The sequence below is a fragment of the Ipomoea nil genome, unplaced genomic scaffold (genome assembly GCF_001879475.1).
Source record: "Ipomoea nil cultivar Tokyo-kokei standard unplaced genomic scaffold, Asagao_1.1 scaffold2283, whole genome shotgun sequence".
NCBI lineage: Eukaryota > Viridiplantae > Streptophyta > Magnoliopsida > Solanales > Convolvulaceae > Ipomoea > Ipomoea nil.
In genome coordinates this window covers 1,789,691-1,803,990 of record NW_017618711.1, presented here as the reverse complement: position 1 = coordinate 1,803,990, position 14,300 = coordinate 1,789,691, and the positions used below count along the sequence as shown (strand labels likewise).

The 14,300-nt window shown below is 36.8% G+C and overlaps 2 protein-coding genes across 2 annotated transcripts; one reads left to right on the top strand and one right to left on the bottom strand.

Moving 5' to 3' along the window:
• Positions 1 to 1,168: 1,168 nt before the first annotated feature.
• LOC109151165 (probable LRR receptor-like serine/threonine-protein kinase At3g47570) lies at positions 1,169 to 4,681 on the bottom strand. Its single transcript, XM_019299084.1, has 6 exons — positions 2,842 to 4,681; positions 2,390 to 2,713; positions 2,275 to 2,284; positions 1,524 to 1,671; positions 1,233 to 1,316; positions 1,169 to 1,174 (listed from the first exon to the last, which is right to left on the bottom strand). The coding sequence occupies exons 1-6, from the start codon at positions 4,679 to 4,681 to the stop codon at positions 1,169 to 1,171; spliced, it is 2,412 nt and encodes an 803-aa protein (XP_019154629.1).
• Positions 4,682 to 12,777: 8,096 nt separating this feature from the next.
• Positions 12,778 to 14,046, top strand: LOC109151164. The gene is made up of 2 exons (XM_019299082.1): positions 12,778 to 13,171; positions 13,298 to 14,046. The coding sequence occupies exons 1-2, from the start codon at positions 12,778 to 12,780 to the stop codon at positions 14,044 to 14,046; spliced, it is 1,143 nt and encodes a 380-aa protein (XP_019154627.1).
• The last annotated feature ends 254 nt before the right edge of the window (positions 14,047 to 14,300 follow it).

Below are 14,300 nucleotides of genomic sequence, written 5' to 3'. Positions count from 1 at the left end.
ATTAAAAAATTACCTATATATATATATATATATATATATATATATATATATATATATATATATATATATATATATATATGTATGTATATATATATATATATATGTATATATATATATATAGGGATGCACTCAGGTGCGAATAAGTGCTCAGGAGGGAAATGCGAACGAATCAGCGCTCGACACGTGTCCAGATCTAATAACTTAAAAAAAAATGCGGTGGCATTTTCGTAAATAATTGAACATCGAAGTGCAAGTAAAATCACTTACAAGTGCACATACTTTCACCTATAAGTGCATGTAATTTTGCCTTGTTAGCATTCACTTTCCGCAAACATTCATGCACCTGGTGTGCTTATAACTATATGTGCAACTATTTATAACTATAGGTGCAACTACTTATAACTATAGGTGCACCTACTTTCACCAATAAGTGCATGTAATTTTGCCTTGTTAACATTCATTGATCTGAGTTCAGCGGGTAGTAATACCCCTGAAAACCACTCGCAAACATTCATACACTTATGTGCAACTACTTATAACTATGTGTGCAACTACTTAAAACTATAGGTGCAACTACTTAGAACTATAGGTGCAACTAAGTATTGATTCTTAGTGTAAATTTTTACTTGCACTTAGATCTTCAATTATTTACGAAAATACCACCGCATTTTTTAAAAAAATCAGTGTTTCTCATCCATTAGATCTAGACATGTGGACGAACAGAATTATTCCTATTTCGCGCCTAGGCGAAGCATTCGCACCTGAGTGCGATTCTATATATATATATATATATATATATATATATATATATATATATATATGTGCGCGCGCGCGCAACTCCTTCAAAGGCGCCATGCGTAGTGCAACTCCTTCTGATGCACTCAACAAAGTAGTGGTAGGGCTCTGTGTGATATGATAACCAAGTCAATACACCTCCACAATTCAAATTTAAAAATGCCACCAACCAAATGTAGCTAGGGTGGATCGGAGGTGTTCTATAGTCTGAATCATTCTCTCGCTATGTTGGTGCTCAGGTGGGGGCACAATAACTATTTCTTGCTTGAGTTAAATTTGCACATAAACCAATAAAAAACAAGGTAACCAAAACAAAACGGCAGGCTGCTAGTCACGTTAATCACATAATAGAAATGAACATCATTGCACATTTCTAGCACTGAACCCAATATCACATTCATACCAATGTTTATTATCAGACCAGTTTGCTCGCTTACCTCGTTCTTATCCGTTCCCGTTGGTTCCTCTGCTGCGTCAAGGCCATCTCCTCTGACTGTGACATCCACCCCACTGTCAACGTTCTACACCGCTATGCAATCCATTATAATCATTATTTTTCATATGACAAAATATTGAAAAGTATGCAAGACACATAAAAAGCAATAAACAAAAATAAAATATAGTAGGCTAATCATCACCTACATGAATGTATCCAATTGTGGCCATGGATATGGTATAAGCAACCGATTCATCGTCTCCACGCAACTTCGCAATGCCAAGTCACTTACATGTCCCACCATATCTTCATCAATTAAAACATTGGTTGGCTTTAAATCAGAATGAGCAATTGGACTTGAGTAACCATAGTGCAAATATTCTAATGCACATGCTGCATGGATCATTATGTTTAATCTTTGCATGATGTGCAAAGATTGCCTGCCATCAAAGTGCAACCAGCTATCTAAACTACCATTAGGCATGCACTCAAGTATGAGTATTTTAAAATCCATGTTAGAGCAAGCACTTATCACTTTCTTGAGATATCTGTGACGGAGATTGCGCAAAACTTCACATTCAATAGCAAAACTCTTAAATGCATCTTCAACTTGCAAATTAAAGACCCTGACTGCTAAGAATAATCCATTTCCAAATGTGCCATTGTAAACACAACGGAATGTTCCGACCCCTAACAATTTTATTTTTTTCATAAATATTTACAAAAATATATATATATTGACTGAAATATATATGCATAAGAATACGAAAAATTTTCACAACAAATAGGTATTCATATCATATATATTTAAGTTTAGGGTATACTTTAATTAAGAATTGACTTTAAATAACCCATTTAATAAGAAAACAAGACAACCATTTAAGAGTTCTTTAAAAAGATGAGTACATAATCATCTCAAATATTAAATCATGCATATTGAAATAACACAATTATGCAAACGAGACATATAAAGAAAAGAAAAGGAAATCATTATTACTACATTATATTGTTAAATTGAGATGGTGTTTAAATATTTCTTTCACCTCTTCCAACCTGCAAACATAAACTAAACGCTATTAATCCATATACATTGAAAGCACTTAATTTAACAAATGTGAGTAGCATACCTCAAAATTCAGAAAATTGTGAGACATTCACGTTTGATCTTGTTTAGTTTTGTCAGGACAACTTGAACATCCATCCTCTCCTCGGGAGACTCGGTTGTGCAACTCAAAGCCAGCTCCAAAATAGATGATATGCATTGCAATTTTTGTCTAAATTTCAATTCTTCGGGCCTCATTAAAGTTGAGTCCACAATTTCGTCAAGAGTATGAGAAAGTGAATTAGAAACCCAACTCCTTAGACTAAGGTCTCCGGTGAACATTTCATCATTTGGCTTCCTCTTGGTAAACACTTCCATCAACATTATGCCGTAACTGTAAATATCACATTTCGTGGAGACCATCCCACTTGATCCATACTCTAACATAGATATACAAATACAAGTCAAATTTATAATTATTATTTTTCATTTAAGAAAAAATAAAAAGTATGCAAGACACTTAAAAAGTAATAAACAAAAATAAAATGTATAGTAGGTTAATCATCACCTGGGGCAATGTATCCAATTGTGGCCATGGTTATGGTATAAGCGACCGATTCATCGTCTCCAAGCAACTTCGCAATGCCAAAGTCACTTACATGTCCCACCATATCTTCATCAATTAAAACATTGGTTGGCTTTAAATAACAATGAGCAATTGCACTTGAGTAACCATAGTGCAAATACTCTAATGCACATGCCACATCGATCATTATGTTTAACCTTTGCATGATGTGTAAAGATTGCCTATCATCAGAGTATAACCAGCTGTCTAAACTACCATTAGGCATGTACTCAAGTATGAGTGCTTTAAAATCCATATTAGAGCAAGCACTTATCACCTTCGTGAGATTTCTGTGACGGAGATTGCGTAAAACTTCACATTCAGTAGCAAAACTCTTGAATGCATTTTCAACTTGCAAATTAAAGACCTTGACGGCAAAGAGTAACTCATTTCCAAATGTGCCCTTGTAAACAGAACCGAAGCTTCCGGATCCTAGCAAGTTATTACTACTAAACCCTTGAGTTGCTCTTTGAAGTTGGTAGTATGAAATTCTCAATGGCACTATTTTTTGGAAGGAGTTAACCTCATTGGATGTTGAATTTTTTCTTTTGCATTTCCATAATAAAAGTATAACCGCTGAGATTCCCACTATCAACATAGCCACAGAGATGAATACAATCCGAAGTGCTCTCCTTATTAATGGATGAGAATTAGAATGAACATTGCAAGGTGGCACTTTTAGCCTTGGAGAACCGCACAAATCTTCATTAGACAAAAAAGATTGATATGTGAAATTTACAAATTGGCCTTTGCTGGGAATTTCCCCACTTAACCTATTGAAAGATACATTGAAACCTTTGAGATAGTGGAGCTTTTCTAAAGACCTAGGAATCTTTCCTGTCAGATTGTTATTTGACAAATCCAAGTATTCCAAACTAATCATGCTTCCAAAAGAATCAGGGATAGATCCTTGTAGAAGATTATTAGCTAAAGAAAAGTTTGTCAAACTTTGCAATCCTCCAATGGTAGTTGGAATATTGCCAGAAAAATGATTCATTGATAGATTGATGTATATTGCAACTTTCATGTTTCCAATCTCTGGATGTAAAGAGCCATTCAAGAAATTTGAAGACAAGTCAAGTTTCAAGAGGTCCTTAAGATTCCAGAGGCCTAATGGTATGTTAAAACTCAATCGGTTAGAGGGTAGATATATCTCTCTTAAAGAAGTAGCATTCCCCATGCACTCAGGAATAGAACCCCAAATTTGATTTTCACTTAAATACAAACTGTCCAAGTATTTCAAATTACAAATGCTTGTTGGCAAACACCCACTTAGTTTATTGTTTCCAAGGTTCAACCTTTGAAGTTGGTTTAGACCTCTTATACCTCTAGGAACAACTCCGGTCAATTCATTTTGGGATAAGTCTAGTCCCATGAGACTACTTAAATTACCAACTTCGTTTGAAATTTTTCCCTTTATATTACAACCAAATGCAATGAAGAGCTCAAGGGAGTTGGAGAGATTACCAAAGGAACTTGGTAGGACAATATCCAGAGGATTATTAGATATCGCTAGTGTTCTCAAGTATCTACAATTTGCCAATGAAGTCATAAAATTGACCTTTGTAGAAGAGGATTCACTTGTCAACCTGTTATTGAATATCAGTAATTGTATCAAAAATTTTAACTCTCCCAAAGAATTTGGAATTGGGCCACTAAAACTGTTACTTTCGAGGTATAGGACTTCTAGATTAGAGCAATTTGAGATATAGCTTGGAATAGCTCCACTAAGGTTATTAAGATTGAGGCCAATTGATTTGATATTTTGAAGCTTATAGCCCATTTTAGGGGGAAGGCTACCTGAAAGAAGATTGAACCCAAGATCTAGTTCAAATAGGCTAGAGATATTGAATATATCCCGCGGTATGAAACCACTTAGAGAGTTGAATTGTAAAAGAAGGTACTCCAACTTTTCAAGATTGCTCATTTCTTGAGGTATTGTACCTACCAAATTGTACAAGAAAAAAAAACACAAATTCTTTAATACATCATGAAAACATAGTAATATATATATTGAAGACACTACTAAAAGATGAAGCCTTCCATCTAAATCATTCATAGTAATATGATATACTGCTAATCACTGTTCACATTGTCCACTGTGAAATTATTTAAAAACAAATCTACATGTAAGATTCATTCATTATCCCTATGCATCTTAACTAATAAAGTGCAAATAGATTAGAGTGAAATATGATTGTCATTTGTTATGGTATTAGCTAGAGAACATGCACTGTGCAAAGGTGTAAGTCCAACATAGAGTGAAGGTGTTTGTCCAACATGTATAACTGATCTTACATTTCATAAGATTATAAGAGAGATTCAAAAGCTCTCAAAGAGATATTAAGTGTTCTAAGGCGCAGCCAAAAGAATCATCGATATTCTAATACTCCAACGCTATATTAAAATTATCACTTTCTTTGAAAGGTGTTGGAAGTTCATCTGATCAAGGCGACTTGGTAGCTGACTCTTTGTGAAGATTGATAAGATAGTGAAGATTAGGTTGACGAGGAGCTCATGACTTACATTCAAGAATTGTAATCGGAAGAAGCAAGTAGCGTTCTGTTGTGACAAACATCATTTGTGTTAAAGAGAGGAGTATAGAGTTGGGAATTTCCTGAACTAGTATAAATATTTTACTCTTTTTACCTTACGTATGCTCTTTTTATCTATCTAACGATCCATACTACGTATGCTACACTCGTTCAAATTAAATTAAATCTAGATAAATACAAAACTTGACCAAGTCTAAGGCTATCCGCTACAAAACTCACAATCTTAAAAAGTTCCAAAAGTTTTTTTAATATAAATTTTATTCAACCCTAGGCCCATTTAAAGTCTATTCAACCACAAAGTCTCATTTACTTTCAATCTCGCTTGGCATTTAGGGTTCTTTTCAAAGAATATTCAGCATTCTTAGCCAAAAGAACCATTTAAATTCTAATTATCTCAAAACCATATCTTTCTTTGAAGGGTGTTATTGGAAGATCATCATCTGAGTCTGGCGACTTGGTGGCTGACCTTAGTGAAGATTGATCAGACAATGAAGAATAGGTTGATGAGGACCTCGTGACATATATTCAAGGATAGTCATCGGAAGAAACAAGTAGCGTTGTGTTGTGACATGTTTCATTCACTTGTATTTAATTTGTTCTTAGAATACATAGTGGAATCCCTATGTGTTAAGGAGACAATCGGAATAAAAAATTGTTTGAACCACTATAATTCTCTCTCTCTTTTTACTTTATGCTAAATTTATCCATCTAACGATCTATACTACACACATTACACTCACTCATTCAAATCAAATCTAGCAAAAAAACAAAACTTGGCAAGTTTAAGACTTTAGTAGTAAAACTCGCAAACTTATAAAAGTTTCAAAAGTTTTTTTGTTTTTTTTTTTTTTTTTTTTTTTGTTTTTTTTTTTGTTTTTTTTTTTGTTTTTTTGTTTTTTGGTTTTGTTTTGTTTAAAGTCTATTAAACACCCCTCTCCCGGCCCCATCCTCTTCTAGACTCAATACAAATAAATTTTTTAATTGAAGTTTATTTTAAATTGTATCGAACTTTTTGTTAAATAAAAACATAATTCTCTGTATCTCTCGTTCTAAGATGGTCTTTAATTACTTATTATATTTTGCAGAGTAATACAAGTAGTTAGTGTACGTGGTACTTTTACAAGTAGTACTTTGACCAAATATATGATTGACATTTGTTATTGTGCATTTGTGCTAGCTAGCTAGAGAAAACGCATCATGTTGATGTGGTAGTTTTACAAGTAATTTGACCAAATATGATTGTCATTTTTAATTTTAAGGTACTTGCTAGAGAAAACACATTGTGGGAAGGTGTAGTAAGTGAGTAAGTCCAACATAGAGTGAATGTTATCATATTATATGTACTATAGTTGTTTTTATGGGAGATTAATTAGTACTTAAATGAGATTGATCCTATCATTCTTTCTTAGAAATTTTCTAGCACTAAGACCCAAGTACCTATGCCAAGGAGTATATGAATTTCTAGTGTGTGAGGAAAATAGTAGTGTCCATTATGCAATTTTCTAATAACAATATTTTTGCATGTGCACTTAATTTTTTAAGTAGACCCGAAACTATATAATAGGGTAATATTCTTTCCATTTTTTTTTAATTTGCTTCGAAAATTATACGGACTTAGCTTGAACTAATTAATGAAGATCGCCTAGGATTAACTTTCCACTACTGGAAATTCTGAAATTTCCGACCACCTGAAAGTGATCTTAAATCAAGTAGAAAGTCTTGTTCCGACCACTTTTGGTATCCGGAAAAACCTTTGTTGCTATTTCCGACCACTTTTTGGACTTTTTAGTATCAACTTAATTTAAGATCATTTTCAGGTGGTTGGAAATTTCAGAATTTCCAGTAGTGTTCGTTCTTATACTAATCAACTAGTTTTTTACGCGCATTGCGCGATTGGGATAGTGCCCAATAATTTTTTTTAATAAGTACTTTAAAGTATATCAATGCAGGATTATATTAGAATTGTTCATGCATAAATAATTGAATGTTGAATTTGCATATTTAAATAGGTAATTCTAAGTTTACAAATGCAAGATAATATAGTCAATATTGATTATAATTGTCAATAAAATAATTGTATAGGTATGGTTGAAACTAAATACGGGACATAAGGGAGAGCAAATAAAAATTAGGGCATAAAATTTTAAATATATACTAATATTGAAGAGCTAATTATTGATTGTCAAACAAGGACATTGCGAGGTAGTTTTCCACTTCAATTTGTTGTGTAATTTGAATACTCTTTTTGTAAATAAATCCCCCAAGTAGTTAATATGATTGGCTTAATTATATTTTTTTTATTTTATTTATTTTTTAAAACAATTATTATTATTATTATTATTATTATTATTATTATTATTATTATTATTATTATTATTATTATTATTATTATTATTATTAAATATATGTATACCTTAGGTTATTTTACATGTTAATCTAAAAAACTAATTTTTCCAAATATCTTTTTACCAACTGTTGATATAATTCGCTGGTCAAATCAGCTAATATAATCCGCTAAAGCTAACCGCTAACTACTGATTGTCAAACAAGGACATTACGAGATAGTTCTCACTTTAATTTGTTGTGTGATTTGAATACTCTCTTTGTCAACAAATTCCTCAAGTAGTTAATATGATTGGCTTTATTAATTATATTTTTCTTAATTTTTTCATGGTATTAATAAAATACTTGGTAAATAAATATATAACATTATTTTGTATTATAACTTTGATATTTAATTAAAAAATAGTGCACAAAAAAGATAATAGGCAATGTAGTGAATATAATCCATTCATGAATTTGAATGTAAATAATTTTTACATTTGAGAAAAATAAATACAATATAATATAATAAAATTATTTCTCTTAATTAATTTGTTGTTAATGAATAATTTTTTTTTTAATAAAGACATTGTAGGGATAATGTAGCGAATATAATCAATTGATGAATTTGAATGTAAAGAATTTTTATATTGGAGAAAATAAAGACAATATAACTAATGAAATTATTTCTCTTATTTAATTTATTGATAATGAATAATTTTTTTGAATAAAAACATTGTAGATACATAATTCTAAATTAAAGATCGAGTATTAAAAAAAGTATCTGAGTTCTCCGTATGAACTCCCTCCCTGGATATTAGGGTTTCCTACCGTACCCCCCTGAGATCTAGGGTTCCGACGAGGTTTTCTTGCGTCCGAACGATCGGACAACAGCGAATCAGCGATGGATGTGCATGAGCTCACAGCGACGACTGCGGGAATGAGTCTGGAGGACGAGGAACAGGGCGTGCGTTTTGAAGACGAAGATTACGCTGTTGCGATGCCGCTGCCGGAACGTTGCACATGGACGTTGGTTGGCCGGTTCCTCACGGACCGAATCATGAAGGTGGAAGTGATGAAGCGAGTCATGGCCTCGGCATGGCGGCCACTGATGGGAATTGAGATCACGGACGTTATCCCGAACTTATATCTCTTTACATTCTTTGACGAGGCAGACATGCGTCGGGTATTGGAGGAAGGTCCGTGGGCGTTTGAGAATGCGACGTTTCTTTGCCAGGTATTGAATGATGGGGAGGACCCGACGCAAATAGTGTTGAACACGGTGGATTTCTGGCTACAGGTTTATGATATTCCATTGGGATACCGGACCATAAAAGTGCTTGAGCGGATCGGGGATTTTGCGGGAATATACTTGCGGTATGATGAACGTAATTTTGAACGGCCGTGGACTTCATTCTACCGGGTACGTATAACACATGATATTTCGGTTCCATTGAAACGACGTATGAAGATGATTATGCGGGATGGAACGTGGGTCTGGATAAATTTCAAATACGAACGGTTGCATATGTTCTGTTTTTTTCTGCGGTGTGATGGGGCATACTGATAAATTCTGTTTAGCTGCTCGTCGTTCGCTATTGTCACCAGATCAATATCTATTTGGGGCGGCTATGAGAGCGGGTGGAAATAATCCGGCAAAGACATTGGGTGATAAATGGTTTAAGATGGGGCAAGAGCGGAGGAAGGAAATTGGGTTTGGTATTGGAGGATACGGTCACGGTGCGACAGGCACGGGGGGGGGGGGGGGGGGGGGGCGGGATACGGTTGGAATGAGGGGAAGGGTGGCGGTTGGTAATGCTGTGAGGGAGGATGGTGACGGACAGGTTGGGATGTCGAGGGAGAAGGGGGTAATTGGGGAGGAAGAGGGAGTTAGGGTGGAACCGAAGAGACGTAGAGTGGATGGGGAGGTTGATGGGGGAGTGGAAGTGGGAGTGGGTATCGAGCCAGACAACTTATGTTTGGCGAATTCTGAGGTTGAGGGTGGTAGGGGCTATCGGGTGAGGGAGGGAGTGGTGTTGGAAGAGGATATAGCAATGACCGATGTTCAAAAAAACTTGCAGATGGCGGGTGCTGCAGTGCAGACTCGCCCGACCCAATGAGTACATTGAGCTGGAACTGCCGTGGCTTGGGTAATCCACGGACAGTTCGGGAAATTGAGGACGTAGTGTCCCGCAAGAAACCCGATTTTGTATTTCTGATGGAAACCAAGGTTAACCGAGATCATGCAGAGCGACTTCGGATTAAACTGGGTTTCGAAGGCCTTTTGAATGTGGATAACACTGGATTGAGTGGAGGATTGGCTTTGTTATGGAGAACGAATGAGACTGCAAGAATAATGGGTTATTCTAATAACCACATAGATGTTGAGGTGAGTGTGCCAGGTTTTGATAAGTGGAGGATGACTGGGTTTTATGGATTCTCGAAGCGCCCCCAGAGAAGAGAGTCGTGGGATCTTATTCGGTCATTGGCTAGTAGATCGGATCTGCCATGGGTAATTATTGGAGATTTTAATGATCTCTTATATCAGTATGAGAAACGAGGAGGGAATCCCCATCCAGACAGCTTGCTACGGGGTTTTGGAGAAACTATTGAGGAGTGTGGTTTGACACAATTGCCAATGTCTGGATATCCATATACTTGGGAGAAAGGAAAGGGCACGCCCAACTGGATAGAGGAACGATTGGATAAGGTTTTGGCTTCTCAAACCTGGAGGGAGTTAGTGGCTGATGCTAATGTGCAAAATATATTAACCCGGAAGTCAGATCATTCCTTCCTCTTCCTTGGGATTCTCGATCTGCGGGGAAGGAGGGGTGGTCGGAGAAGGGGTTTTCGATTTGAGATGGCATGGCTACATGATGAGGGATGTAGAGAGGTGGTGGAGAAATCATGGGGCGAGGGAAGGAGCAGAGGGTTGCAGGAGTGTGTCACTCTATGTGGTGATCGGTTAACACACTGGGGTGGAGACCGATTCCATAAGTTTGGTGAGAAAATATTGAATTTACGGAAGGAACAGTTGCGCCTGCGGGGATGTACGGATCCAGTATCCCTAGCCGAGTTCCGGAGACTAGATGAATGTTTGGCTCGTATTGAGTTACAGGAAGATACGTACTGGAGGCAGAGGGCCAAGCAGCATTGGCTTAAGGATGCGGATTTAAACACCAAATTTTACCACAGGTATGCTTCTCATCGAAAGAAAAAGAATTCTATTACTAAAATTATGAATAGTGATGGGGATTGGATTGAGGGGGATGCCATGACGAATGAAATCTTGGATTATTATCGTGGTATTTTTAACTCGAGTACTCCTACTATTGATGATGAGTTCTTTGGGAGTATACAGTCACGTGTAACAGATATACAGAATGAGAGTTTATTGCGCCCTTTTGAGGAGAAGGAGGTTAAAGCAGCACTGTTTTCAATGTATCCTGATAAAGCACCAGGCCCGGATGGTATGAACCCTGGATTTTATCAATACTTTTGGGATGTAGTGGGTTCTGATGTCTCTACTTATATTCTGAATTGTTTGAATACTCGCTCAATACCTGGCAAATTAAATGAAACGAACATTATTTTGATCCCCAAGAAGAAAACCCCGGAAATGGTTTCTGATTATAGGCCAATTGCCTTGAGTAATGTTATTTACAGAGTTATGGCAAAGATAATTACAGCCAGGATGAAGCCACTAATGGAGAGTATTATTTCTGAATCCCAGAGTGCATTTATATCTGGAAGACTAATTACAGATAATATCTTGATAGCGGCGGAAGTTGGCCATTTTTTGAACAAGAAACAATGTGGACTAGCAGGTTGGGGGGCTTTAAAGCTGGATATGGCTAAGGCTTACGATCGTATGGAATGGCCGTTTTTGGAAGGGATGCTAAGGGCACTGGGGTTTGATGAAAGATGGATAGAGTTACTAATAATGTGTGTAACCACTGTGTCTTACAGTGTACTGGTAAATGGTTCGACGACTGATCAAATAACCCCGACTCGCGGTTTAAGACAAGGTGATCCCCTGTCACCTTATTTGTTTATTATTTGTGCTGAGGGGCTTTCAATGTTATTACAACAGGCACAAGCAAGAGGGGAGATACATGGATGTAGAGTGGCGAGAGGAGCTCCCTCCATTACCCACCTATTTTTTGCTGATGATAGTCTGCTTTTTTTTCAAAGCAAATACTCAAGAGGCGGGTGTGGTGAAACGTTGTTTGTCGGAATATGAGAAGATGTCTGGCCAGGCAGTTAACTATCACAAATCGAACATTTGTTATAGTAAGAATACCCGAAGTGAAATAAGGGAGGAGATTGCTGATATGTTGGGAGTAATGCAGGCTCAAAATTTTGGAAAGTATTTGGGGCTTCCATCATTTGTGGGCAGGAATAGAAAAGTGGCATTCTCATATATTGAAGATAAGATAAGGCAGAGGATAGACTCGTGGAATAAGAAACTTTTGTCACAGGCAGGAAAAGAAGTTTTATTGAAAAGTGTGGCACAGTCAATGCCTACCTTTTCAATGAGCGTTTTTTTACTCCCTATGACTCTGTGCACTGCCATTGAACGAACAATGAATCGATATTGGTGGAGATCGAGAGATGGTCAGGGTATTCATTGGAAAGCTTGGGATAAACTATGTATCCCAAAGGAATATGGAGGATTGGGATTCAAGGAGTTGCGTGCCTTTAACCTTGCAATGTTGGGCAAGCAAGCGTGGCGATTTCTGACACAGCCTAATTCATTGGTTTCAAGAGTTTATAAAGCCAGGTACTATCTCACTAATTCTTTCTATGAAGCATGCTTGGGAAATAATCCAAGTTTTGCTGGAGAAGTATTTTGGCAGCACAAGATTTGGTTTGTGGAGGGGTTAGGCGCAGGATTGGGAATGGCAAATCGACTTTGATTTGGGACCATCCATGGCTACAAGATGTGAGTCACCCAAGAATTATAACAGAAAGGCCACCCCAATTGGCACAGGCAAAGGTAATGGGACTGATGGACCAGCAGACAGGAACCTGGGATCAGGAAATACTAACTGATATTTTGAATCCTGAGGATGTAGAGAGGGTTTTAAAAATACCTGTGTCACCCGATTATGAGGATTTGTGGTACTGGTATGGGGACCCAAAAGGAGAATATTCGGTTAAAAGTGGTTATAGAACGATAGTAGGTGACTACACCCAAACGGTTGGGGCCTTTGATAAATGGAAAATATTATGGAAGCTTAAAGCCCCCCTAAAGTGGAAAACATTTCTGTGGAGAGCTCTGAATGATATTTTACCCACTACGAAGAACTTACTTATAAAGAGAGTTGATATTGATCCAACATGCGCCATGTGTGGAATTGGGCATGAAGATATTGTGCATTCGTTGATCACATGTGCTTATTCGACAAACATTTGGGCACAATCCCACCTTCCAATCCCCAATTGTATCACAAATATTTTCAGTGATTGGTTCAATGATTTGTTGAATATTTTAGATAATGATGGAATTATTTATGCAGTGGCACTTCTATACTATATTTGGCGGGCAAGGAATGGGGCTGTATGGGAGGCAGCCTTGCCCAGGCCGCAGAAAATAATTGCAATGGCATCATCAGCTGTGAACGCTTGGAAATTAGCCCATCCTGGTCTGCATTCGCTACACACCTCCACGACGTCACCCGGCCGAGTTGCTACCGTGGTGGATACTCACACGGCTGCAGCAGATTTCTCGGCAACGCCCAACAACATTGCTGCCATGCAGAATATATTACAACCGCCGACGCAAAGCATAGAACTCCGAACTACACGAGATATAAGGAATCAGTGTTACTTCGATGCGGCATACGACCCACAGACGAACAAAACGGCGGTAGGAGCTATTATTCTAGATTCGCAAGGACATTATATTTCGGCTATGACTGCCCCTATGAGAGACTGTTTTTCACCACTAATGGCGGAGGCCTATGCATGCAAGGAAGTTTTGTCGTGGCTAAGAAGTCGCGAAATAAAGTCTATCGATCTCTTCACGGATTGTTTGGTACTTCAGCAATACCTATCATCTATGACACACTCGTCAAGATCGTACTTGGGATATGCCATTGATAGCTGCAGGACTAGTATATTATCTTTCGATTATTGTTTACTTCATTATGTTCCTAGACTAGATAATTATTTAGCTCATACTTTAGCATCTACTGCTTTATCTCAGTCAGCTACTATGTACTCGGACTACGATCCGCCAGCATCTATTTCTGCATATTTTCAATAAACGCCGTACAGGCTCCTTTCAAAAAAAAAAAAAAAATTAAAGATCGAAATACATATGTATTATTTTTTGTTGTAACTACTAAATTATTATTTAATTTAATAAAAGTAAAATAGAGTACTAAATATGCCAACTTTGATTGGGATGGGGTTCGAACTTCGAACTTAAGACCTTTCTTATTAAAATCAATGAATAAGTTAACGGTGAACTAACATAAATTAACGGAAAAGATAATATTTAACGGAAAAGTTAACGGA